Source organism: Pseudocercospora fijiensis (assembly GCF_000340215.1).
Source record: "Pseudocercospora fijiensis CIRAD86 unplaced genomic scaffold MYCFIscaffold_9, whole genome shotgun sequence".
In the NCBI taxonomy this organism is placed as follows: domain Eukaryota; kingdom Fungi; phylum Ascomycota; class Dothideomycetes; order Mycosphaerellales; family Mycosphaerellaceae; genus Pseudocercospora; species Pseudocercospora fijiensis.
The window spans coordinates 3,257,898-3,285,348 of record NW_006921540.1 but is presented as its reverse complement, the minus strand read 5'-3'; the positions used below and the strand labels follow the sequence as shown (position 1 = coordinate 3,285,348).

The 27,451-nt window shown below is 45.3% G+C and overlaps 6 protein-coding genes across 6 annotated transcripts; 3 read left to right on the top strand and 3 right to left on the bottom strand.

Moving 5' to 3' along the window:
* Positions 1-1,907: 1,907 nt before the first annotated feature.
* On the top strand, positions 1,908-2,213 carry MYCFIDRAFT_43757 (uncharacterized protein; the record flags this gene model as incomplete). The annotated part of the gene is made up of 1 exon (XM_007932373.1): positions 1,908-2,213. A coding segment is annotated over one exon (306 nt), but the record flags the coding sequence as incomplete, so codon positions are not given.
* Positions 2,214-3,264: 1,051 nt separating this feature from the next.
* On the bottom strand, positions 3,265-5,872 carry MYCFIDRAFT_168119 (uncharacterized protein). Its single transcript, XM_007932883.1, has one exon. The coding sequence runs from the start codon at positions 5,825-5,827 to the stop codon at positions 3,578-3,580; it is 2,250 nt and encodes a 749-aa protein (XP_007931074.1). The 5' UTR covers positions 5,828-5,872; the 3' UTR covers positions 3,265-3,577.
* Positions 5,873-6,579: 707 nt separating this feature from the next.
* On the bottom strand, positions 6,580-7,173 carry MYCFIDRAFT_190954 (uncharacterized protein; the record flags this gene model as incomplete). Its single annotated transcript, XM_007932882.1, has 2 exons — positions 6,580-6,618; positions 6,673-7,173. The coding sequence occupies 2 exons, from the start codon at positions 7,171-7,173 to the stop codon at positions 6,580-6,582; spliced, it is 540 nt and encodes a 179-aa protein (XP_007931073.1).
* A 4,664-nt stretch (positions 7,174-11,837) lies between these two features.
* On the top strand, positions 11,838-23,911 carry MYCFIDRAFT_178899 (uncharacterized protein; the record flags this gene model as incomplete). Its single annotated transcript, XM_007932881.1, has 7 exons — positions 11,838-11,850; positions 21,668-22,020; positions 22,073-22,366; positions 22,402-23,379; positions 23,417-23,698; positions 23,730-23,816; positions 23,876-23,911. 7 exons carry the CDS (start codon positions 11,838-11,840, stop codon positions 23,909-23,911), a joined length of 2,043 nt encoding a protein of 680 aa, XP_007931072.1.
* A 513-nt stretch (positions 23,912-24,424) lies between these two features.
* Positions 24,425-24,919, bottom strand: MYCFIDRAFT_178898 (uncharacterized protein; the record flags this gene model as incomplete). Its single annotated transcript, XM_007932880.1, has 6 exons — positions 24,425-24,452; positions 24,486-24,593; positions 24,620-24,651; positions 24,687-24,749; positions 24,776-24,811; positions 24,848-24,919. 6 exons carry the CDS (start codon positions 24,917-24,919, stop codon positions 24,425-24,427), a joined length of 339 nt encoding a protein of 112 aa, XP_007931071.1.
* A 1,018-nt stretch (positions 24,920-25,937) lies between these two features.
* On the top strand, positions 25,938-27,340 carry MYCFIDRAFT_43577 (uncharacterized protein; the record flags this gene model as incomplete). Its single annotated transcript, XM_007932353.1, has 2 exons — positions 25,938-26,035; positions 26,092-27,340. Coding segments are annotated over 2 exons (1,347 nt in total), but the record flags the coding sequence as incomplete, so codon positions are not given.
* Between the last annotated feature and the right edge of the window lie 111 nt (positions 27,341-27,451).

Here is a 27,451-nt window from a genome sequence, read left to right as displayed (position 1 = left end):
AAGCTAGCCTATTTCGAGAGGAGATAAATTTTATCGAATACGACTAGCCCGATACGTAAGGAAAGATTCGGATCCTTTAGGGTATCCTTAAAGTCGTCGGATACGGCCTGCTCCGGGCCTAGAATAATATAATCGTACTAGCCCGCCCTAATTTTAGTAAACAAATCTAGATCCCGCCGCTTAGCCTTACTCGTAACTAGTACGGGATTGACGTATTCCCCTACGATCTTCTTTAAGTCCGCTTCTTACTCCGCCCCGAGCCGAGTAAAAGGCACTAACTAGATAGCAGTCTATCTAGTAAGTATAGTAAAAGCCTAGAAGATTAGGCTCTTACCTAAACTAGTTTTTACGACAAATAGGACATCCTATCGCTAGTAAATCAAGGCCCGTAGTATAGTAACCTAGATCCGATACGGCTTTTTCTTAGGCCGCTGTTTAGATAGTTTATATAATCGATTTAATATCTACCTTATTCTAGCTTCGATAATATCGAATTAGAGGTCGACTAAATCGGTATAGTCGACGGTATAAACTATCGCGCGAATAGATTTAAGAGTATAGTTATAGATTCGATTAACTATAAATCGAATAATCTCCCGTAGATTAGTATATACGACCCTTATAGAAAGCTCTACGGGAATGCTCTATAGCGTAGCGGACTTCTAGAGCTTGCCTAGCTAGAAACTATTCTAGATTCTCTAAGCTAATTTTCCCGATTTAGCTCTTATAAATTGCCCTCTAGTCGCGGCCCTTCTCTAACCTATAACGCGTAGAGCCTACCCTACTCGCGGCGTTAAAACCGGCTCGAGTATTACGGTATTCTAAACGTATCTCTTACTAACTCGGAGCTACGATACCTAGCCGATAATATTAGGCGGGAGGACTACGAGCGCTAGATAGGATAGTATCGGGGATAGATAAGAGTTATAGGAGCTTCTTCGCGGTATTATATTTACCCGCCGCGGATATTGTTTCGATCGTTACGGAGTTAGTTTATCGATCTACGGTCGTAGTAGGGTAGACGCGTCTAGCTTTAATATAGTAAGCGATATTCGATTTTCGCGTATATATAGATTTTCCCCGGCGAGTAGTAGACCTAAGTTCTTTAGATTTTCGGGGTAGATAGTTTTCGTAACTACGTAGGGCTTTACTATAGCGGATTTTGCGATTTCCGATATATAATAGTATTATAGCTAATAGCATCTACCTACTACTACGATTATCTATATACGCGTACTAAAACCCGATAGAAACGGATTAGACTAGTAATAAAGGGTGTTATATAGTCTATACGGGAGTTTATTTAATTAGTATAGGGGTTGGAAAGTTTACTTGCAGGTTTAGAAAAGTCTGCTACGGAACACGTGATTCACGAAGCGGCGACCTCTGGCACCTCCCGGAGCGTAGCGAAGGTCAGGTGACCAGGGGGAGCACGCTCGTGGGTTATGCTACGTGTGTCGATTTCTTGGCGCTCTGTGATTGGTCATTTTCAAAAGTTACAGACACCTAAGGCATCTACACGTGACTTTCCAAGCACTCAGCACGTAACGAAGGTCGCTATAGTCCAGAACAGAGCGACAGCGATGAGAAAGGACTGCGACCTTCGGCACACGCGCTCATAAACCACGAGCGAGCTTCGTGACACATTGGATGCTGCTGGGCGGCAGCGTCCAACAGCACATGTTTCTATGTCACATGCACGAACACCCTTTGTTACTGGTCTGAGTGGAGATAGACGAAAAACTAACCTCGTGATGGAATGCACATATCAACACATACATTCGCCACAATGTCCGACACCCATTCAGAAACACCCAAAACCTCCCAAGACGCAATCACAGAACCCTCATGTAAAGCGCCAGCCCCCATTCCTCTCCATACAAAACTAACAACACCTCCCAGCCTCCTCCTCCTCCTCACCATCAACCTCAACCTCAAACTCCTGCGCAAACTGTAAAACCCTCGAATCTTCTTCTCCTTCCTCCTCAAATCCAGAAGAAATCTCAAACTTGAAACCTTGCAACTCATGCAAAAGCGTCTCGTACTGTTCACGAGATTGCAAAAAAGCACATACCAAACAACATAAGAAAGTTTGTGCTTCTTTGGCGCAGGAGTATTCTAAAACTGCGGATTTTAAGATGGCGACACGGGCTTCGGCGCCGAAGGTTAGTGGGAGAGGGGGAAAGATTGGGAAGTGGGAGTATGATACTTGAGGTAGGAATGATGAGGGGGAGGGGGGGGGGGGGGGAAGGGTGGTTGTGATGATTTGCGTGGCGGAGAGGGAGGGCTATGAACGCGGTTCTGCGGACCTGAGCCGCTTGGTGAGACGACTTGGAATCTTTGATTCGGAGCTCCAAGGGAGAAGGCGCTACTGACGAGAGAGACTTGAGGGCTCCCGGCAATGGAGACACTTTTTGCAGTTTGCCTGCGCGAGGCTCTTGATTCTTACGACTGGGAAATACACGAGACGGCAGGTCGTATCTACGTTCGCAACGAGAAAGTATTAACGCAAGATTCACGCATAGTGCGAACATAAAAGTCCCCATCTGCTTTCAGGATGTTGGGCTGCAGATAGCGCAGACCTGCCGAAAAATTGGCGTGTGTGAAATGTCTTTCTTAAGGCACACTACCCTTATTCCTTACATATTTTGGTATATCACAAACCTCCCTCTTAAGACCTACCTTAGACAACGCCATCTTGCACGCCTCACTTACAATTCAGCATCACCTCAGCTTGATGCACAATATCCATTCCCAACTGATACATAAAATCCAAATTATCTTGACTCGAGATACAAACCGTAGCCTTCAACATGCATTTCGTAACATCTTCCGACCAAAAGTTTATAAGCATGATTGAAGCCGTAGTTATCGAATTCTTCATATAAGTGGCGGGTCAAAGCTAGCAAGGCATATTTTCCTTAAATGGGCCGTGGGATGCTGGTGGTGTAAAAGATTTTGCCCGAAGTCTGATATGCACGCTCTTGATCCCCGGAGCTGCGTCCGCATCGCTGAAAGTGGCAAATGCCATATCGCGGAACAATAGGATCGTGATTGGCCGGCGAGCTCCAGATCAGCGGCCTATCACCAGCGCTACATGTAGTGATTGCATACCTTGATGTGCTTCAAAGACTTCCATAGGGCATGTGGTGCCACGAACTAGTCAATCTTACGGCCGTACCTGCTTAACATTACATACCCAGTCCGCAAAGCTGTATGATCAAACTTCAAAGAAAGAGCTGTCATGGGTCGTATTGAAGGCGTTCAGAGGGTACCAACCATGCATGGTGTGATTGGTCGTCTCTATATCTATCATGGCTATCTCAGGTGCGCAGCAGGGAGGTAGAAGCCGGCAATACATTCGTTCCAACTTGCTCTGCTTGGGCGGCGGATGGCAGGGTTGTAGAATGAGTCCTCATTGAAGGCTTTTTGTCTAAAGCGACCAGGCGCAACAGCATGTGATCGCGTGGTCGGTTTACTCGCCACTGGACTTCGCCTTTACCGATCGTGGGTATGATGATCAGCCATGCCACAGGTTTGTTGGTGCGTGCACCTCGATCTCATGAAATGGAGAGGTTCAGCCATCGCCTTTGCCCTTCGGTTTGGTCTCCGGCACCTTTGCTTTGGCGGATCCCCCATCTTTTGCCTTCGCCGTTTGCGTCGAGGTGGTGGCGTGCGTGGCGCCGATAGTGGCAGTTGAATCCTCGTCCTCGTCACTGTAGTCTATCGTGCCGTCCAGTATTTCCTGAGCGACTTGCTCATCCGTGTCTTCTTCGGGCTGGTACTCGTCTGCAAATTTCATGTCTTGTCCTTCCAAGCAGAACAAATCGTCTGCCTTTCCGTCCTCGATAATCCGCGGCCTCGTGACCGCCTCGCCTTGACATCCACCGAACGACTTTCGGAATTGTGTGACATAGTCTTCAATGTGGTCGCCAAGTGTATACATCTCAGAGAAGCCGCCGTTGAAGGCCACCGCAGGTAGTTGCGCTGGTTCCTGCAGCTCTCCGCTGAAGGGTAGCATTTGATGTAGCGGCATCAAGGTACGGGTTGGGTCGGCTTCAAGGTGTTCGGTCAGGACTGGTTGCTCCGGAGATAGCAGATAAGGTTCTTCCTCCGGATGCGCAGGTTTAATCGGCGTATCCGTTGCTTTGCTGTCTTGAGGAGATCGCAAGAATTCCTCCGGTATCTGTGCCATCTCGTTGTGCACAGTGACAAAAGTGGACGCAGGATGCAGTACAAACCAATTGCGCGCCCACATAAGCTCAAGCAAGAACTCTGCCCAAGACGGCTGTCTCTCCGACACGAATTTTTTGGATTTCACGGCTTTGCCTGTGTGTGTCGCTTTCACGCGCCAAGATAGGAAGTCGTGAAATTCCATCCACTTGTCTCCGAATATCAAAGTCGCGGTCGAGGTGGGACTCTGGTAAATAAAAGGCGCCGGATCGTCCATGTTTACTTGTTCTTCCTCCTCAAACTTGCCGTAGCTCATGTTCGACACCTTGGGCACCACAAAATCAGACTTGCCATTGAGGGAGGAGCTGGGCACATCCAAAGATATACCGACGAGATTCTCGGAGCCCGAGGATGCGTAAGGACCTTGGTACCGGTATTCTAAGAGCGTGTAATGTAGATATTGTAGAAATAGAGGGCTAATCTCTACTTGTGGCGACAGTACTAGAAGGTTGTGGTCGAGTCTCTTGCTTGGGTAGAATGACTCCACAAACCTCAGCGAGGCCATTTCGGTACTCAGGCGCGAGGATGGTATGCGATGCCGGACTGTGAGAAGGCTTGGATGCCTGTGCGATTGCTTTCCTGGTGGCCACTGGAAGTTGTCTTCGAGATATTTCTGGACATAGTGCTCGATCTTGGAAGGCAGCTCAATCGTAAGTCTTGGCATTTTCAGACCACTGTAATCGGCGTTCGTGAGACTTTGCAAGAGTCGAATCAAGCTTCCCGAGCTCTCCATCGGCGCCTGAATCACGATATCGATCACTGGCTTATGCCAATGAACGAGACTTGCAGCGCTTAGTTTGGTCATCCACAACCAGTTTGCGTACTTTCCAGATGGTATTTCAATCAAAGGCTTGTCCATAGCTTCTGCCTTGAAGCGCATCGCTTTTGTGAAATACGCCTCCTCTTTGTTGCTGTCGTCCATGATGATGACCTGCGGGTGCATGTAATCCTGGATGTGTTTGAGAGCACCTCTGACAGCAGACTCTGCTCTCGCGTCTGAGCTGAATTCGGCATAATCGCCACGCGCATCGTGCCAATATGCACTGCAACTCTCGTACGTGACGCCGTTCACCTCCATAAGCTCGTCAAGAGAGATGGTACTCCTGCCGAAGACTGCGACATGCACGTAGTTGCGATCGAGCCTGGCCATCTCGCACGCCATGGGTATAAGATTGGCCAAGCTCTTCAGCGACGATGCCACGAACAGTACGTTGCGGTTCTGCGGGTACATGCCCATGGTGCGCGACACCTTCTGGAGGCTTGCGCCCAGCCTATAGAATCTCACCACGCCATTGTAGTAATGCTTCACTGCTGCATCCTCCGCTCCATCTTCATTCTCCTCTTTGGGAGGCGCGCCCTTGGGCTCGCGCGCTCTCACTGCATCGTAGCCCTCATGTACGCGGTACGAGGGTATGTTGTTCGCATGGGACGACACTTGCTCCTGCTCCTGCTCCTGCCCACTGCGCAAGGTAAGACTTTGCGGCACGTAATGCAACGCCCATATGATCAGAGCAACGGCAACGACTGCCAGCAGCCGTTTCTTCCTCCACCGCCAGGGCAGGTATGGCGCTATCGTCGGCGATTGAGCGTGCATATGTCGTGGCTTCCAGTCGTCGTCGCGCTTGCCGAGCTCTTCATCTTTCAAGGCCAGACGCGAGCGCGCCGACATGCTTGGCCGCTGGCGATCGCTGGGGGTCGCTGCTATCGGCGTTCGAGGACGCAGAGGCATTGAACGTGTATCATGGCGGTCGTCCTATGCTGCACTAAGCCTACGCATCTGACCGTGTGGCTCTCCCAGGGTCAGCTCTCGGTCTTCTTCTCCCGGGCGACAAGGTTGTGTTCCACGGCGACGAGTCACGACACTTGTACTCGAGCTGGTTGTTTGTCGGCGGTTGGCGTGAGATGTGTATGCAAGGATGGATCCAACTTTAGAACCTATGGAAAGCTGCACCTCTAATAAATTGCCTGTCTATTATTCGTCATCATCATCACCATTACTACCACCCTCTTCACTCATCGAGTCTCATCACATTGATACCCATCGACATCGACCTACCGAGTATTACGGCTACCTTACGCGCGAAGCCTCGGCCTGAAGACCCATTGGTCAAGACAGCAGAACTAGGAACCAAGAGGTCGAAGACGAGACATTGAGTGCAACGGTCGATATACACGCCTCCAAGTACTTCGAGCCTCCACCATGCGTCTGAAAATGAACCAGATCACCATTATCTGCAGGCGTTGCGGCTTCAATGCCAGTCCGCACTCCGCGCGCCCACGATTACGAGACCGACTTTCCTATCCTCCATAAGAATACTTGAGCTGCGGGAATCCTTTTCGCCCAATTCAAGTTGAAGCCCGCACGCCTTGTATTGAGCCATAGTCCTCTCCGAGAGTGCTTCCGTTCGGCAATGTCACTAGTTGCGCCTCCTAGAGTACATACAGCATCCGCGCCCACTCGGTCTTGCTGACATTTCTCCAAGCATGCATCGTCGCTCTTTGCACCACAATATCACCTCTATTGAGGAGCCTGGTCTCGCCGGAGTCCATGATTGCCTCAACTTGTCCCTCTAAGACTACACCATAATCCAGACTTACTGTTCGGTGCATGGGAGATGTGTCTCCTGGGGCAAGATCTACATATCGCAGAACAGTACCACCACGAGTCGTGATTCCTGGCTTCTTCTCGAGGAATTGTTGATACAGCTCGACATCTTTGTCCGAGCTTAACTGCACCGGGACTTGATTCGTGGCGTACGCGAGAGAGAAGCGATCTTCGGCTACGCCGCCCTTTGCACCTCCAACCTCTTCCCGGGGCAGCTCGGGCTCGAGTTCGGGAAACGTTGCAGCTGCATCTTGATTGTGGGTGGTGATGTAACGCTTAGGCCTTGGAAGGTGGTTATCGGGCAACGTCTTTGTGCCGCTCGTGCTTGGTGACATCTTCTCTCTCGGTACGTTTAGAACGATTCAATGGTTGTCGGCGCGTTATTTGAAAATTCGAGGCATTCGCTTGGATAGGACTTTTCGAAGCTATGCTGGATAGCAATGCCAACGGTACAGTTCTAACCCGGAATACCGAGCTATTCTGCAGACATTTCTAGGTGTAATAGGGTAAGATGACCTCTGACAACCGCTTATACGGCAGCGAATGTCCTAATGCCGCTCTGCTCTTTCGTTAGACAATTGCACCGAGTATCTGGTGCGTACTTGCAGGCCAGCTCAGCTTCCGGTGGGCTTCCGCCCCGTCTCTTCCCCGAGCCCCAGCTACCCACCCGAGCCCCAGCATAACCCGAGATTTCGAGATCGGCTGTTCCATACAAAATCGCGTATAGAAGCGGATAATCGCGTCGCTGCAGGCCCCGCTAGCCGGGCAACCAAACATAAAGCCAAAGATTGTTAGTAAAACAGTAGTATAGCAAAAAGTAAGGTGTTATTAACGTTGTTAGCACTCTATCTACTCGTTTCTAAGCGGGTTACGACCTGCCGCCTTGTAACTACGTAATACAGCATATGCTAGCTTATACTAATCTCTTAGCTACTAACTACCTAGCTATTGTATATAATACTGCTATTAAGTAAACTAATAGTGCTATTGCTATAGGATACTATAGTATAGAGGGCTTATTACCTGCTATACTAGCTATATAAGCGATAACTGCTAGCGGTAGTGCTGTTACTAAGCAGCCTGCTATCGTTGTTACTTATAGAACGCCGCCTACTAGCGGTTATATTTAGCCTATTATCTTGCCTACTATTCTTCTAACTATAGACGTTAGTTCTTACGTACTCGGAGGTCCTTAATCTCTCGGCGAAGTTAATCTAGCTTAGAAGGTAGCTCCGGAGCGGTTAGAAGTAAAGACTCGACTTATAGATTATAGTACTCGAAGCCGCTTAGATAGTAAGTAGAGCTATAGGCTCGATTAGCCTTCTAGCAAGGACACTATTAAGTACGGCATTAGCTCTTTACGTACTTATAGTGCTTAATAGTCGTTCTTAACTAAGTAAGCGATACGCTAGGCTTAAGTGTAAATTTAGCGGTCCTTGCTATCGCTATCTTCTGCTTCTTAGCAATAGTACCGGTATTTAAGTCGTCTAACTCTCGAGCCGTTAAGGCGCGCTTTGTTATATATAGAGTAGCGCCGCTAGTTAATAGCTTCTAGTTGCTATATATAATCTCTAGCTCTCGAAGCCGGACGGTCCTATAGAAGTCGATAAGCTAGTAAGCGTAGAAGTAGCTCGGCAATAGTATAGCACGGCTTCCGCCTATCTTAAGAAGCTTTATAATATCGTATAGATACGGATAACTATAAGTCTTGCTAAGATAGTCGTTATAGCGGCACTACGGATAGCTATACGAGAAGGCCGAGTGCTTAATCTTATTACTATTCTCGTTAGTCGTAGTCTTTAGAAGGGTAATAGCTCGTATATAAAGAGCCTTTACTTATAGAAGGCAATAGTCGCTAACAATGCGAGATACACTCGCCTAGAAGGGACTAATAAGTGCCTTATTATACCGCTTTAGGTTCTTAGTAAGAGCGACTCGCCGTCGGTCGTAACCTTCTACCTACTAATTAATTAGGCTCTCGAAGAGGGTAAAGATATCGTAGCGGCTGCTATAGTTAAGCTATTACTTAATACGTGCGTATGTACCTTTAACTCGTAATGTCGCCTTAGTTCTAAAGTAAAGTACTTCGTTAGTCTAGCAGTCGACAATACTGCGTTTAAACCGCTACTAATTAGTATATAGATAGACCTTAAATATAGGATACACGTTGTCGAGCTTCTTTACGTTGCTATTAAACTCGTCCTCGGACTAACTATAGATTGTATAAGTAAATAGCTTCAGAAATTAGCTAGTTGCTAGACTGTCTATCTAGCAACTATTAGCCTTAATCTAACTAAACTAGCCTCGTTCTTTGCGGACTCGAGCGAGCATGTCTTGCTACAGGTGCTACTCGTAGCATATATGTTTAGCCTCTAGAAAGATGTCCGTAATAGCCTGTATTAGTAAGTCCTTACGATTAGTTGCTATAATAATAGGCATAGTATAGCCGGCTTGTTCGAGGCCCTTCTTTATACCCTTTAATAGCTATATAAAATCGGCTTTATTAGGCTTCGGTCTAATAAGGCTAATACCGAGCTTAATCGTGTCGTTTATAGGACCTACGGCGACAATATCTAAGAGCTCGAGGTTATAGATATTAGTAGAATAGGTAGTGTCGATACGAACAGTATATAGCGTATATTTAAAGGCTTCTAGCGACCGAGGGTAGAGAGCGACTATTAAACGAATTAAGCCGTTCTTAGGGTTAGTTTAAATCTTATAGAAGACACTATTCTTGTCTAGTAAATCGATTATTCGCTCTACCTAGTTACGCTTACGGCGTGCGTTGCTATTACGAGCCTATATAATATTATATAGGTTTTGTAGCTTAAGAATAACACTACGACCGCGGAAATAGGCTATAATCTTCGAGGTTAGAAGCCGAGCGTGCTATAGTCGCTCTAATTCTTCGAGAAATTAGACGGTTCTCGAGCGAGTCCGGTATATAGTAAGAGTAACAATATCGTCCTTCTCGTAGTTATAATAGTAGTAACTATCCTTACTAGAATAGCGGATTTGCTACTAACCTTTAGGTTAGCTTAGGTCGATAGCAACCGCGTAGAAGTAGAACTAATAACCTATTTTCTTTAACCGAGACTTCTTCTTTATCGACTCGTCGTTCTTCTAGGTACGCTTATTTAGCTGTCCGTAGCAACTATATACCTACAAATAGCGGTATTTAGCACTATTCTTATTCTTCTACGGCTTGTATTGCTTAAACTCGTACCTCTTCGTCTTACTAAAGTTATTAATATAGTCTACTAGCGCCTAGTAAGACCTGAATTTAGACTCGAGTAGTATAGGTCTACGGCGGCGCGCCTTCTTCGAGAATAGGTGCTTCTAAGGCCGTAGCGATACTAACCTATTATTAGACAAAGCGATACGCTCGCGAGGTAGGTTTAGTAAGCGACTACAACCTCGAATACGTATCTCCGAGACTAATTAAACCTCTTCCTACGACTTAATATCTACCGCCGCCGAGAGCGCGCCTTCTACTACTATTTCCGCGCCTTCTACTACTATTTCCGCGCCCTCTACTACTACCGCCGCCGCTACTACGCTATTACTACTATTACTGCCGCCGGCGATAACATTATCGAGAAACTCGTCGTATAGTAGAGATTTAGCCATTTTCGATAGTTACTAGGCAATCTACTACAAAAGGGGGAAGAAATGCGGATTTTAGGTTTGTAGTAGAATCCGAGGCGCGACTTCCTAGGTAACGCGCTGCGCGCCTATTAATAATACTAACTAGGAATAGAAACAGCCTATATTAGGCGTAAATTAATATAGAGGCGATTCTATAATAGTGCTAGCCTCGGGTTATACTAGGGCTCGGGTAGGTAGCTAGGGCTTAGGGAAGAGACGGGGGGGCTTCCGATAGCGGTAGACCCGAGCTTTTACAACTTGTACTCGATATATAGAGCACCGTCCAATGCCTGCCGCAACCCGAAGCATCTAACGTGTTGCCGCTGACTAGTGCAGGCTCTATCTAACGTCTAGGAAAGCAGAATTACCGGGACCGAACTAACCTCTAAACGAATAAGCTAGGCATATTGCGGCGGAGAGGCGGCACTGTGCTCTGAATTACACTAGCTACTTTGTCTTTATCTTCGAGCAGGTGAGGGCTGTAATTTACTATTCCTAATCGCTGCTAGCTACAGTTGCATTGCTACTTTGATTTCCTAATTAAGGATGAAATACTCATATTAGGTTGAGCCTGCTATAAATGACAATAGAACGAACGGCCCACATTTGAATAGTACAGAAACCACGAATAGCGGCAACAAACACAACGATCCTGTCCTTACAGTGCTAATTGCTAGTGCTAGTATTAGCGGCCTTACCGCAGCTATCGCGTTGCGGCAACGAGGACATAATGTGAAAATCTTCGAGCGATTACAATTCGCCTTAGAGCTAGGTGCCGCTGTCTATCTTGCTCCTAACAGTAATAGAGTTCTCCGCAGATTAGGTGTAGTAGCGGAAGATTTTGGTTCGAACCTTATATATAAGCTTACAGAGATGAATTATGCCGGCAATGTTACAAAGAGTGTTAACTTACGGGAGCTGTTATCGCCTATAGGTCCTAAGGCTTATTAGGTCAAATATAGCCTATTAGTCTAACAATTTAATCAAATAGAGCCTATCTTAGCTCGGCAGTTTAGTTAATTAAATCGGCGCTATTCTATCTACCGTATAGCGCTCTAGTGTATTGTTTTAGTAGTTCTCGGTATTGCTAGGCAAGGAGGGCAATTTCCGAGGTTGAATTTAGTAGCTCGGCCTTCGCGAAGCCGATTCTCGACTATACCCTTCGCTACTATAACTATTACTATAACTAAATAATACAGAGTCCGGACTATTATAGTAGCGATATATAAGATATAGGCGTTAACCTATCTAAAAATAAGCATTATACGATATTGTACGACTAAGCGAGAACCTCCGGCGTTATAAAGCCTAAATCGACTTTGCGATAATCTACTACTTTCTAATAACGATAATGCCTCTTCCTCGTCTATTATCGCTATAAGGCCGCCTTAACAACCTCCGCCGTAACCGCAATACTCTAATACGGCCTATTATACGACTAGTAACACCTTAGACCGTTATTCCGACTCTTCTTAGCGGCGAGAGGTAGTAAAATATCGAGCTATTCGACGTTTCCGCCGAAGTCTAGTTCGCTACGTATCTCTCGAGAACCTACGATAATACTCGGAAACGCTATACTCGAGAGCGCTATTTACGCATTATCCGATAGGTTATAATACTAGTCGATAAGTTGCTACGCTATAACGAGATAAGCGAGTAGGAATACTAAGAAAGAAGGTAGGCTTTAAGGCGCTTCTATTATAATACTAAGAAGAGCCGATTAATGTATATTAAGAAGGAAGGGAAGCCTGCTATATAGGTTATTTAAGAGTACGAGATCTTCTAGGTTCTAAAGACTAAGCACTATTTAATAGCTTACGGAAGGCGTAGACCTATCTAGGCACTTATTAATATACGCTTCTAAGATATAATAAAGAGGGATATTAAAGAAGTGCTACGCTACTATCGAGTGTGTACCCTCCTTCGCTAGGCACCTTCTTCGAAGACCTGTATTCTATTAGACTACATTCGCACTTCTAAGGTCCTTAGCCGTATCTAAATAGACCTTGTCGACTTCTTAAGTATACCTAATAGTCCTTATATCTATATACTATACGTTGAAGACTATAAGACTAAGTTCTCGAAGACGTATACCTTAGCAATAAAGGAGTCTTCAGAGATCGCATTCTGTATACAGGACCTAGCCTCCTTTACTAGCTAGGCAGAGCTCTGCTAAACAGATAACGGCAAAGAATTTAAGGGGGCTACTAAGAAGCTAATCGAGTCCTATAGCATTAAGATAGCTTACGGCGCTCTATACTATCTATAGTCGTAAGGCCTTACAGAATAGGCGAATAGGGTCCTTAAGAAGCGAATTGCCGCTATAAAGATACAGCTAGGTCTTAAAGGCTAGGTTGCCGCATCTATTAAGGCTATACGGATCTACAATTTAACGTAGCACTTAGCGATTAAGATAACACCCTTTAAGGCCTTCTTTAATCGTAACCCTCCTACTAACTAGCCTACTATTAGCGACGAGTATCGGCAGGCCGCTAATAAAGGAAACGTAGATCTTCTGTTTAACGAGAACGAGCTTAAACTAGTTAATTAGGTTAGCAACATAGACGACGACGATACGGCTTTAATTACTACTATTTCTACGGCCTTAGCGGACGTATATAACGTTAAATTTAATTATTAGGACCAAAGAGGTTATACGTGATTAGTATGTAACCGGGCTCGAGTAAAGCTAGGGTCTCGATGCCTTAGGTAGGGCTTAGCGCTTAGTAGTAGGCTAACTAGCCTGCCTTCCTCCCTCTCCTCCTAGTTCCTAATCGAATACTACCTATACCTACTACCACCCTATCTACCTGCTAACATACCTTTCTTATATAGTATTCGATTTACCCTTTAAGGGCAGTAGCTAGATAGTCCTTATTTCAAGCTTTTAGCGGTATAGCTACGAAAACTATCGATTTAACTATATTACGCCTAAAGAACGGGACCTATACGTACTATTCTATTAAAACAACCGTACCAATTATTAAGCAAGGCCTTCTATACGGCCTATTATACTAAATTAATCGTACTAAGCCGATATCTACTAATTCCGCTATATCCGTATTTTAGGGGCCTATAATATATTATCGGTGCTACCCCTTATTGCAATAGCCGGCTTATTACGAAGCAACAATAACCGCGGCGCCGCTAGTAGCGCTAGCAATAATAACTCTAGTAGCACGTTGCCTACTAAAGTGCCTCCTACTAAAGAGCCTGCCGGAGAGCCTACTAAAGAAGAACCTATAATTCTAGGTAATAATCCGGAATTGCCTATTAGCGATATTCTTAATAACATTGTTAATCGACGATATAGCTAACTAGCCTTTAGCCCTTAACTATTAGGGAGACTTTAAGAAGCTACTTAAAATAGGCTTACTGCCCTACGTTAAGAATAATAGCTAAAGGATAACCTCCTCGAGCTCCGTCGCCTTTAGGAAGCCCTAACAACTACTACTAGGCTAATAGTAGGGCCTTCCTTACTACTAGTCTAAAAGAAGGACGCTAAGCTTAAGGACTGTACCGTGTTTAATAGCTCTAGTCGCAAGCAATATAACGACTACATTCGCGACTATAAGCTTAACTAGCGCAATGTACTAAGAGCGCTACTAGACGATTATTCCTTAGTCGTATACGCTATGCAGTACATTAATAGCGACCTAAAGCGTATATAGGATAACCATTTCGACTCCCTTAATAACTAGACTGCTATTTAGTAGCAAACCTACAAAACTATTATGCTAGACACCCTTAGAAACACTATACTAAGGTAATAACATGCTTAGGACCTATATCTTCGAGCTAAATAGAAGACTAATTAATCGGCTCGCTTATTTAAAGCCTATTTAAAAACCCTTAAAAACGACCTTCCGCCTAAGACTAATTCTATATAGATCTCGGAAATACGCCCTAAGCTTAGGTAGGAGCTTATTCTCGAATTAGACCGCCGTCGCGTATTCGAACAGGCTAATCTAATACGTATTCAATTTATAGTTAAAGTAGAAACAGCTAAACGAGCTGTTTAGCTTTAGTAACGACTAGAATTAAGGATCCGACTAGCTAGTACTAACCGTAGCAACCGTAGTAGCTGCGGAGGAAATCAAGGTTCCTACTAAGACAATAGTGCTAATAATAGGAATAGTAACAACGACCGTAGAAGAGGCCGTAGCCGGCGGCTATATAGAGGAGGCCGCGATAGGGGCCGTAGAAGGGGCTTATATCCCTATAATGCTAACCGCTCGGCTAACAATAGCAATAACAGCTACGGCAGTCTACTAACCGGATTGAAGTGCTTCAATTATAATAGTACTAGCTATCTACTAGGCTAATGCGACAAACCTAAGGACTAGGCCCGAATTAACCGTGCTTCCGCCGAGTATAGGAAACATCTTTCAGCCGCTAACGCTACCCTAGTCGGCTCTTTTAATTAGTCGAAAAAAGAGTAAGCGCCGCACTAACTGTTAGCCTTATACGGCGTAAGACTATCGACATTGTGCTAGCTATAATACGCTCCTACCTTATATAGGATACGAAGGGCACTAGCTATTAAACTAAGGTTATACTAGATCTAGGAAATTTAGTTAGTGCCCTTATTAGCTATCGCCTAGCTAAGCAATTAGACCTTCGACAACTGCCGAGGACTGACCTGCTAACCCTTGCTTGGTTTAATAACGCTCGGCACTTAACCTATAGGGCCTACTATGTTCCTATAGCTCTAAAGGACGACCTCGGAAATGAACGCCTACTAGACTTTACTGCCTATATAGTAGATATAGACAACCTTTATAGGAGAGCTACTATTGTTATCGGCAACCCTATTCTTAAGTACTACGCTATAGCTATAGACCTAGGCCTCTAGAAGTAGCGATTTAGAATCGCTAGGAAAGAGGACATTAAATATATTAATGTTAGCGAGTGCCCTAACGATATTAGGGTCCTATTTATTAGCAACCTAACACTAGCCTCCGCCTTAGCTAATCCGACTACCGATCTGCTCGGTAGTGATAACGATAAACCTATGCCCCCTAATAATCCTAATTAGCTTACTCGTATACTAGAACCTATCTAAGAGACCTATATCGATATGTTTAAATACTACTTAGCATCGACATTGCCTACATTTAAAGAGACGGATTATAAGATTAACATTACAGAGGGCAAGGAGGTTCCTTTTAGCCTCCTCTATAACCTTAGTAAACGAGAGCTTACTATATTGCGTAAGTATCTAGAGGAAAACCTAGCTAATAGCCGGATACGGTATAGTAACAGCCCTGCTAGCGCCCCTATCCTATTCGTACTAAAGAAGGATAGTAGCCTACGCCTATGTATTAATTACCGCGGACTTAATACTATTACTATTAAAGACCGCTGTCTACTTCCGCTTATTAATAAGACTCTCGATCGCCTTTCTAGTGCCTACTTCTATACTATACTAGACATTAAGGATGCGTACTATCGTATCCGTATTCGTAAGGGCGATAAATAGAAGACAGCCTTTTGCACTCGTTATAGCTATTTCGAGTACTTAGTTATACTATTTAGGCTAGCTAATGCCCCTGCTACATTCTAGTCCTATATTAATCGGGCCCTTTCGGGCCTATTAGACTATCTCTATATAGTTTACCTAGATAACATCCTAGTTTATATACATTTACCTAATATTGCAGAATACTAGGCCGTAGTGCGTAAGGTCCTCGACCGCCTACGAGCCTATAGACTATATTGCAAACCTTCTAAATGCACCTTTACTACTAAAGAGATATTATTCCTCGGCTTCCTTATTTCAACCGAGGGTATTAAGGCTAATCCTAATCGGATTAAAACCATTACTAAATAGCCTGTTCCTACGTTAATTAAGGAGCTATAGTCGTTCCTCGGCTTCGCTAACTTCTACCGTCGGTTTATTAAGGGCTATTTACGGCATATAATACCCCTAACTAAGCTTACTAAAACTAAGGCCAACCTAACTAGAGAGTTCAAATAGACTAATAGAGCATAAGCCGCTTTTAACGGCCTAAAGCAACGCTTTACTAATGTCCCCTTATTGCACTATTTCGTACTAAGCAAGCAGATCCGAATTGAGACTAACGCTTTACAGTTCGCTATATCGGCTATTATATTACAGCAATTAGATAATAACTATTACTAGTACCCGATTGCCTTCTTTTTACGAAAGATAATCGATATAGAACGTCGATATAAGACCTACGAGTAAGAGCTTTTAGCAATCGTAGAAGCCTTTAAGTATTAGCGCTACTATCTCGATAGTGCTTAGCATACAATTTAGGTCTATATAGACTATAACAACCTGCGTAGCATTACTAAGGTTATAAGGGTTATAGGTCGATAGGCTAGATAGGCCGTCTACCTCGCCGGGTTCGATTTTAATATATTATACCGGCTAGGCGTAAGTAACTCTACCGATAGCCTATCGAGGCGACCTAATTACGATAGCGAGACCTAATATATCAATTCTTTGTTTCTAACCCTATAGTATAAGATTGCTATAGCCCGTATTGTTAATAAGCAAGCGTAGGATAAGCGGACTTCCGGACCCCGCGGCGGTAACAAATACTATAGCGGAGTTATCGTTCTTCTAGTGCATATTAAGAAGGACGTAGATCGCTCGAGCTATAATAACTCGATTAAAGATATTGCTATCTATAGCGACAGTACTATAGAAGAGGTTGTAGTAGTTCCGGCTGCTAGTGCTATTAGATGCATATAATGCGTACCTCGTTTAATAGCGAGGGTGCTATTAAATAACCTTGCAAATAGGGATAGTTAATCGTTTATAGATAAGCTATTACGGGCTTAGCAGAGGGACGCCTTTGCTATCGAACGTATTAATAAGCTTATAAGTAGGCGAACGACTCGATCTAGTAAGAGTAACAACAATTAGTCGATCGACGACAAGGGTTACTTAAAGTTTAAGGGCAGATACTATATCCCCGCTAAACAATCGATTAGACAAGAGCTTTTAAAGAGGCACTATAATAGTGAGCTCGCTAGTTACTATAGCATAGAGAGGTCGTACGAGTTACTATCGCGTACATACTACTAGCTAAATAGTAAGCGGTATATAAAGGAGTATATACAGACCTATACAATATGCTAGCGAGTTAAAGTACTAAAGCACTTACTATTTAGCGAGTTGTCTTCACTTCCTATTCCTAGGAAGCCCTTTGCTAAGCTTATAATAGACTTTATTATAGGCCTTCCTCCTACTAAGCGTAGGGGCAGTAAGGACGTATATAATGCTATCCTTGTTATAGTAGATCGATTTACTAAAGGCGCTCGATATATCCTAGCGCGCAAGGATTAGACTGCTATTAATATAGCAGAGGCGCTATAGACTAACATCTTCTGCACCTATTAGGGAACCCCTAAGGGGATTGTGTCCGATCGTAGATCGATACTAATATCTTACTATTAGAGCGAGATTTGCTTGCAGCTAAGACTAAAGCATCGGCTATTAATAGCCTTCTATCTATAGACTAACGGTCAAACAGAGAGGTAGAATGCTACCCTATAGTAGTACCTACGTAGTTATATTAACGAGAACCCTAACGACTAGGTTAACCTCCTATAACTAGCTAAATTCGTGTATAATAACAGTGTCTACTCTTCGACTAAGGTGTTACTATATATAGCTATAATAGGCTAGAATGCTACTATACTACAAGACCTACTATCGCTCGAGGCCGAGCGCAAGGAAAGGGAAGCGCGTTAAGTACTAGAGACACTAGTAGCTATTAAGAGGGTTTAAAAGATGCGAGAAATTTACGCTAAGATAGCTAACAAACTAGCAAAGGCCTAGGCCTATTAGAAGGCCTACTATAACAAACACTATACGCTAATAACCTTTAAGCAAGGCGATATAGTTATACTAAGCACTAAGAACCTCCGCATCCGCAAGCACCTATTACCTAACGGCAAAATAAGGCCTAAGCTCGTACTAAGATACATTAGTCTATTCCGTATTCGAGAAGTTAAGGGCTCCTCCGCTTAGGCCTATTAGTTATAGCTTCTACCTTATTATACTATCTATAATACCTTCTATATATCCCTCCTTAAGCTATATTACCTACGCGAGGGGGATGAAGCCTCTACTAAACACGAAGACATACTAGCGGATAGTAAAGAACTGTAGTCTATAGAACGTATCCTATAGTACCGGACTAGGAAGGGCAAGAAGGAGTACCTATTAAGATAGTAAGGCTATTTACTAGAATAGGACTTATAGGAAGCTAAAGGTTCCTTTAAAGACATAACCGAGTTGTTAGATAAGTATTAGACTAGCGTAAAGAATAAGAAGAAGGCTAAAAGCTTATAATGTTACTATTAAGGCCTAGGATTAATGCTACCCCCGGGGTACTATTAGCTAACTAATTAGCTACAAGCAATTGTTAGCAATAAGAGACAATAAGACTATACTACTATAGTAAACGCGCACCGAGTGTTAATAAGCGCGCTACGACGCGTTAACTAATTGCCTGCTCTTTTAAGGACTCTACCTCTTTACTAACGCGCCCTATAGGTCCCCCTCTTGTTCCCTTATTCCGTCGAGGCCTCGAGGCCTAGGCAATCGGCGAGGACGGCGCGGCCGGCGCGGCTATATTAGTAACAGTGTTGCGGGGTGTGTTGCTATTCGAGAAAGGAAGGACACCGCTATATTAGTAACGGTATTGCCGAGTTGTTATTAGTTAAAGAAGGAAATTAGAAGAAGGTAAAGTTAGCGCTAAGACGACTAGCGCCGCTATTGTTAATATTACTTGCTATTATTACTACGCCTATAGATACAACCTTACCTGTACTACGAGCCTAAGGCACCTTAATTAAAACTTTAATTAAAACTTTAAGGCTAAGTTAAAACTTTAAGCCGCCTAAAAGATTGAGCGACTAATAGACTAACTAAGGGCAAAACTATAGAGCTAAGCTAGCCGGGGTCGATCTTGCGGACAATAGGTTACTCCTCGATCTTTCCGACCCTTTAAGCGAGGTAAACCTCTACTACTGCACTTATAATAGCCTTTACCTATAGAAACTAGAAGAACTAAGTTTTTTAAAAAGATATAATTAGTTAACACTTAAAGGCTGCTAAACCTAACTAATTGGGGCTAGTGAAACTACGATAGTAAATAATAGCCCTCGTAACAATAAGAACAATCCCTCGTAATAATAAGAACAACCCTTAGAAGCGGACATTTCTAGGTCTTTTAAGAGTAGACGTAAAGAACTCGATACGACATTACTTAGAACGGAGGCAGTGCTACAATACCTCGTACGTCTACCTATTATAGTAGGGAAGACGCGCTCGTATTGTAATTAGTCGAAGGCCCTTAATTCTTATAGATATATATCACTTTATAGTTTATTATATATAGGGATAGCGTAGTTAGAGTTAGACATTATGCTATATTAGAGGTAAGGTTTAATATAGTTATATAATCGGTAGTTATACGTTTAATTTAGCGCAGACTAAGCGGCCTATTAGACCTACTAAGTTAGCAGCAATAGAGGTTGAGACTAGAACAAAGACTAGCTACGAGGGCGCGGCCTTTAGAAGGGAAGCGTATATTAGGACTAAAGAGGTTATACGTAATTAGTATGTAACCGGGCTCGAGTAAAGCTAGGGTCTCGATGCCTTAGGTAGGGCTTGGCGCTTAGCAGTAGGCTAACTAGCCTACCTTCCTCCCTCTCCTCCTAGTTCCTTATCGAATACTACCTATACCTACTACTACCCTATCTACCTGCTAACATACCCTTCTTACATTAATAGCTATATCGCTAACTTCGAGAACGACACTCGCGCGCCTTCTATAGGACTAGACAACGCGACTACCTTATAGTATAATAGTATTGCCTATTAAGAGGCTAAGGCGCGCCGTATAGTCTATATTTCTAGCGCTAGCAGGTCTATTAAGATTAACGAGAATAGGCGCATTCTAGACGACTTAATCTCTATAAACTAGGCTTCTACGAATAACAAGGCCGATCGCTGCTATAGTAGAAGGGCTTAGCCTCGAGTCTTTAACGTTAGTAACCTCGTTAGAGTCGCTATTCCGAAGCGTTATCGTATTGTTAGTAGCCCTCGGTCTATCGTTTGCTAGATTACTAAGCGACGAGAAGACGACGATAGTAACCTAACTAACCTCTATAAAGTGCTTATACTATAGGGTTATTTGCTAGGCTATTATTATACGCGCAACCTCTTTCTAATAGAATATAACTATACAAATTAGTCTTGCTATTAAGGCTCTAAGAACAGCGAAGTTATACTCTCGTATACTTTAAAAAGGCAAGCATATATACCTCTCTATAGCCGTACGAGTTGTCGCTATATTAAGGGCTATAATAACAAGACCTATACCTATAGAAAGGCCGGAAATCTATACTCTAACCTTTACTACGGTGTTGCTAATATCTATAGCAATATAGAAGACCTAGACTATAGCTATTCTAACGACGAGCAATTAGATAGTAATAGCTAGTATTCGGACGAGTTTAACGGCTTCTTAGGCAGTAGTAATAGCAATAGCGACGATAACGACTTCGGCGACTTTAGTAACTTTAACTTCGATAACAACCTTACTAAGACTAAAGGCGCGCCTCGTAGTAGCAGTCTACCTACCGAAGACGATACGCTAACTTAATAACCTTGCGTATCTCTAGTCGCTCTAATAGTCGAAGAGGCGCTACTACAACTAATACTACTGTCTTCGTTACCGAAGGGCCGCGGAAGGCGCGTTAAGAAGCCTACTAAGAAGGCGGCAATAGAACAGGTACTAGTAGGCGTTTAGAAGAGGCGGATAGTAAAGAAGTTATTAGATAGACAGCTACGGAAGAGTTAGATTATTTATTAACTATAATAACAATAAGCGAGCGCTCTTAGATATAGATATAGACGTATTATTCTTAGTATACCGCTCTTAGTCTATATGCTATATTTACAGCTTTCTATATAGCCGTTTTAGTCTACTTTCTATACCTTAATCTATACCTTAATCGACTAGTCTAATCTACTACAGAAGTTACTTACTTAAAGGTCTCATTTAACGAAATATCGCGCTTTTAATTAACTGGACTCGAGGCATAGAATAAGCCCTATTTGACCAAATACAGGGTTTGACGAAAAGGCGGGAACAGAGCCGAACAAGATATAGCAACATCCCTGGCACCCAGCTCACAGAATCCACCTGCATAAAGCATTGAAGCGAGCGGCAATTGCACCTACGGGAAAAGGCAGACCTTGTAAATTGTTGACGGCAAGCAAAGTCGTGGCTGTGGATGAAACCGAGGGCTCACTGACCTTGGAGAATGGCGAAACTATTCGAGGCGATGTAATAGTTGGAGCTGACGGTGTCCACTCCGTGGCTCGCACACGAATTCCGCCAGATGCCAAGCCATGTAGCTGCGGCAAAAGCGCGTTCCGATTCTTGATACCTCGAGAGGCTTTCAAGAGCGATCCAGCAACAGCACACATGGTGGACGACTTGGGCGAGGTGAAGATCTGGTATGCTGAAGACCGCCGTATCGTGCTCCAACAACCAACTTCTTAATTTTGTCGCCATTCATCCTACATCAGAGCTGAACGCGGTCTCAGATTGGAACAATGTCGCCAGCCTCGAAGCCATGCTCAAAGTGTTTGGCGGATTTGAGCCTTCTGTGTTGGTTATGATATCGAAGGCCGATCCGGAAACACTCAAGATCTGGACGCTGCTGGACATGGAGGAAATACCTGCGTGGAATAAAGGCCGCCTGGCGCTGATTGGTGATGCAGCGCATCCATTCTTGCCTCACCACGGACAAGGCGCAGGAGCCGCCATCGAGGATGCCGCAGCACTGGCTACCGTACTGCCTCTTGGAACCCCGGTAACAGAAGTTGCAGCAAGGTTAGCACTATACGACCAAATTAGACACAACCAACCAAGATCAAGACGTCCTCTCGCCTGATTGGTTCTGACAACCTCCATAAGAACAATCTCGACATGTCCCAATTCACAGCCTACAATTTCGGCCACGACGAGTTCGACGATTCAGCCCAGCGTTTCCGAGAGTATCAATGGTCAAAGATCCCCAACAAATACTGGCGCATGCAACTCGCCTTCGGACCCATGCCCGGCCCTCGTCAGAACCACTACGGCTTCCCCCGAGACGGAACACAAAGCACCTTCATAACCGCTAGCATCCGCTTCAAGGCCTCCAAAACCGCTCTCCAGAACCTTTTCCCACCCGGTCGATCGGGCTACAAATTCACCACTCCCGTCACAATCGCTTACGCCTCCTTCTCCCAAACGACCCTCAACAAAATGCAATGGCTCGGCGGCTCCGGCTACAACCACATCGGCCTCTACATCCACGGCGTACAATACACGAAACCCGACGAAGACAGCACCAGCGTTTCAGGAACCTATATGCCCATCCTCTTCGAATCCCTCACCGACCCCATCGTCAGCGGCCGCGAAGAACTCGGCATGCCGAAACTCTACTCCGCCATAGACGTCCATCGCCGCACTCAAAGCTACCACATCCGTACCTCCTGGCAAGGCGCGACTTGGGGCTCCTTCCACCTCTCCGGCCTCCACGAATCCGATCCCGCGACCTCCACGGGCTCGATTTCCGGTGAAGCTGATGATGGAATTCTTGTACACAGATATATTCCTGCTACCGGGAGGAAGAACAAAGGTTTGGCGGAAGCGGATTATGCGTGTTTTGATCGGTTCGCGGAGGCTGAGCCTAAGCCTCGAGCGGAAAGGTTGTGGGTGGCGGAGAGTGCGAGGTTTGAGATTGATGGGTTGGTTTGGGATCAGCTGCCGACTTTGCATCATGTTGTGGGGAGATTGGCGGAGTTGCCTGTTTATGAGATTTGGGGGCGCAAATCGCAATCATCCAACGTCTGCTTTTCGAAAGCCTTGTTGACCGCTAGTCCAGTGTCTTCATTTCACCTTGTGGTTTCTAACTTTCGCGCCCGGCTGGAGTGGACCTCTTCACTCCGGCAGTGAAATTCTGGACCACAGGAAAGCCACAAATTCTCTTTCGTTCTTCTTCGCTGATTTCTTGCCTGCACATCGCCGGCCTACAAAACAGCCAGTCTACCTGATATTCCGATTTCCATCACCCGAGGAGTCGCCGGACAGGGCAGCAGAAGGCGGGATGCCGCAGATCAGAGCGTCTCAACGACGTGCGATTCGGTTTCGTCTCCAGAAGAACATCGTCGCCGTCGTCTTGGCAGCCGCGTTGTCAGGCTTATGCGGCGAGATTGTCTGAAACCGAAATGGAGTCGGCTGTGGAAAGGTGTAGACAAGGCGAATTTTCTCCGCAGACAATGCAAGTCATCTTACGGCATAAGTTTGATCTCTTCCCCGAGCCCTGGGACTGGAACGAACATAGAATTACCTCCATACCAATATGCTTTTGGCTATATAATTTCTCTATACAATATACTCTATAATATATTTATAATTTTAGTTAGTATTATTACTATTAAGAAAGATTAGATACTTAGTTCTTTTATATAGCTATAAGTATAGTAGAAACTAAAAGTTCTAACTTAAAACTACTATAGATATGTGAAAGGCTAGTATTATAAGTACTAGTAGTTACTAGTATTTAGTACTAGTAGTTTTACTATTAGAAGACTAAGTAAATACATATAGTATTATATTTAGTAGTATATAATTTAATGCTATAGACTGCAATCTAATTAGATTTAAATATATAGAGTACTAGCATTTAGTATATTTGTCTGTATAATACTAATAATATCTTTAATTTTACTATATTACTATTTTAAAAATAACTCCTTTAGCTTTATAGCTAGTAGTAGTAGCAGTATTATCTAGTTAGAGATGTCTAAGGAGACTCTAGAATTATCGCTTCGCAATTTTGTTAGGAACCGCCGATCGTGGTTTTAGGTTAGACTAGGGCTCGGGAAACAGATCAAGCAATACGAGTGCCCGAAAAGCGCCTGTGTTGTAAGTGATGCCAAATTCCTCTCCACTTCACCCGTCTTGCTCCCCAGCGACCGCGCGGAAGCACGTCGAACATGCAAGCACAACGGCATGCCTCGGCCGCTGTGACAAAGCATCGGGAGCACAGCACCAGGTCGCTGCAGGGACACGTGATCATGTCCACTGCTGAAGGTAGTGGTGGTACTGCTCCCATTTCTGAAGGACATGGCAGGAATCCTTTCGTATGCAACGTATGCCACAAAACGTATGGGAGAATAGATCATCTCGCTAGGCATTTCCGTAGCCGTAAGCCGCTCTGCCAGCCATGATGGACTTCCACAGCTGACAGACGAGCTTTCAGACACGAATGAGAAGCCTTTCAAATGCGTAGAATGCGGGAAGACATTTGCACGAGCGTAAGTGATAATAGCTTATATCCTGCTTCCCTCCGATGATCCACTTCCACATCGGCCGACGACAGCATCTGATGTGCGATACCATCCTACCGGGTGACGCAGCCTGATGCCGGCCTTACGCCATTCAAGACTCTGTCCCGTCCGCGATGCCCAGTCTCTGTTAACGCACTGCGTGTATTGTATCCGAGTGCAGGCTATTGTACATTAACTCAGAAGAGGCTAACACCAAACGACAGAGATCTACTGAAACGACACGCCGCATTGCACAGCTCGACAGGACAGAGCGGCAAGAAACGAAAGATCCGCGCCTCGCAAGCTTGCACCGCATGTGCGATTATCAAGGTCAAGTGCGACCAAGAAAAGCCATGCAAAAGATGTCAAACCAAAGGTCTAGAGTGTCGGGTCGACAATGCACCTTCAACGTCCGCACATCGAGCAGATGAGCAGCCCCCTTCTCCGAATCACTGGTCAACGCCACCAGAAACCTCGCAAAGCCCCAGCGATGTTCATCCTCCGCCTATGCAGTATTACATTCCTAGGCCCATGGTGTCTACGCCTACTGCACCAATGACAAGACCGAGTACCATGGCTAATGGGCCCACAAACGGTCCACCGGCTCCAGAAGATCCATCCTTGACATCCTTCTTGAGCTCCGTTATACATCCAACCCAAGGGACGGATCAGAGGACACGGCCGCTTGCACAGTCACTGCATTCGTCGTCAAATCTTGCGTGGAACCAAAACTTCAACTCTCGAGACCTCATGGACTTCAGCCAGGATCTAAGCATGGATTTCAATGATCTGAACGCCGTTCTCTCTGGCGATTGGGCGCCGTGGCTAGATCCTGCATTGGTTTCCACATCTATAGATGGGCCAACAGGACGATTAGATCAGGTCTCAGATGTCAGCACGCCTTCAATCGGCGACAGCATTAATCTTGGATCCGCAGCTTATAGTCGATCGGCTTGGATATGGGTTCCCAACCACGAGAAAGGCAATCAAGATCACAACCTGACCTCTGTCTTGGTGGAAAGCCATGGTCCGGACAAAGTACCAAGACCGCGACAGATTGCTTTGGTCCCTCCTATGGATCAGCAAGGGCGCGATCGAATCGTTGCGCTTCTGCTCGCTGGCTGTGATAAGCAGAACTATCAGGAGATCGTGGCGCTATTTCCTTCTCCTCGGTAAGTGCATGATTATGCCTGAGCATTAAACCTCTTGCAAGGCTGATTCGATGCAGAGTCCTTGACGTCTTTCTCAACGACTACCTTTTGACTATGGAGCACAGTATAGACGGCTGGATTCACATCCCTTCCTGCAGACCAAGTGAGACCATTCCAGAATTCTTAACATTAATGATCGCCGCCGGCGCCATACTGGGCAGGTCAAGTCATGCTCAGAAATTCGGCTACGCACTCCAAGACAAAGCGCGTGTGGCAAATTGGGAGCTATTCGAGCGCGACAACAGCAATACAAGGAGCTTACCAGCGTTGCAGGCATATGCCACTTCTCTCCTCATTGGCACATGGAGCGGTAACAAACGGACCATGGAACTCGCTGAGAGCGCTATACCCCCGCTAGTCACGATGCTTCGTAGAGCGGGTGCATTCAAGAAAACCCGAGCGCCACCTCAAGCGCCTCTGCCAAGCGATTCACCGGAAGAGTTGGATCGTAAATGGAAGGCATGGATCGAAGCAGAATCTCACAAACGTCTGGCCTACCATGTATTCCTACATTGCGTCCAGGTATCGATCGCATTCCAAACACCACCGCTCATATCATATGCCGAGATCACCTTGGACCTGCCATCGCCGGCTTCACTCTGGCGTGCTAAGACCTCGGAGGAGTGGCGCGATCAGTACAATTTTCACAAACTTGCGAACGCGCAATTGCCGTCGTTTGTTTCGAGTATGTGCGACGCGCAGACCATGGGACAGGTTCGCCATCAGATCGATTTGGAACTCACTCTGTACCTCGTGCTTATGAGCCATTGGTGCCTGGCTTGGGAGTACACACAACTCAGCTCGGCAAACAAGGCGCAGGCATCATGTGATCTTCCGTGGGCAGGGACACTCTTGGCGTCGTCAAAATGTCAAGAGTTACGGCGACTGCTGGACTCATTCTACGTGGCAATCGAGAATTGGCGTGTGTTCGTGCCAAAGGAGGTCCACATGGTATCTCAACTGCTGCGCATGAATCTTTGCGTCGCGTTCGAGGATCTTCAGCTGCTCGCAGGGAAGGAAGGCGAGGAAGAAGCTCGAAGAGTCTATCCTTTCTTGAAGCAGTGGTATCGTTCGCCCGAATGTCGACAGGCGATGTGGCATGCCGGACAAGTCTTGCGCGCTGCTCGACGACCTCCTGGACTGAGCCCGAACGCATCTCGAACGGCCACGCCCGATACGCCTTGGCTACGTGACTTCAACGCTGTGGCCCTCTACCACGCCGCTCTGGCGTTCTGGGTCTATGGTCTGCTTTCGAAAGCAATCGTCATGGAACAACACACACCCGGCTATCAACCACAAGCTTCTTCTGCAGAAGACCTCGAGGCTCGACGACACGGCTACGTTCCTGCCGTCGATTACCAAGGCGAGCCGATCCAT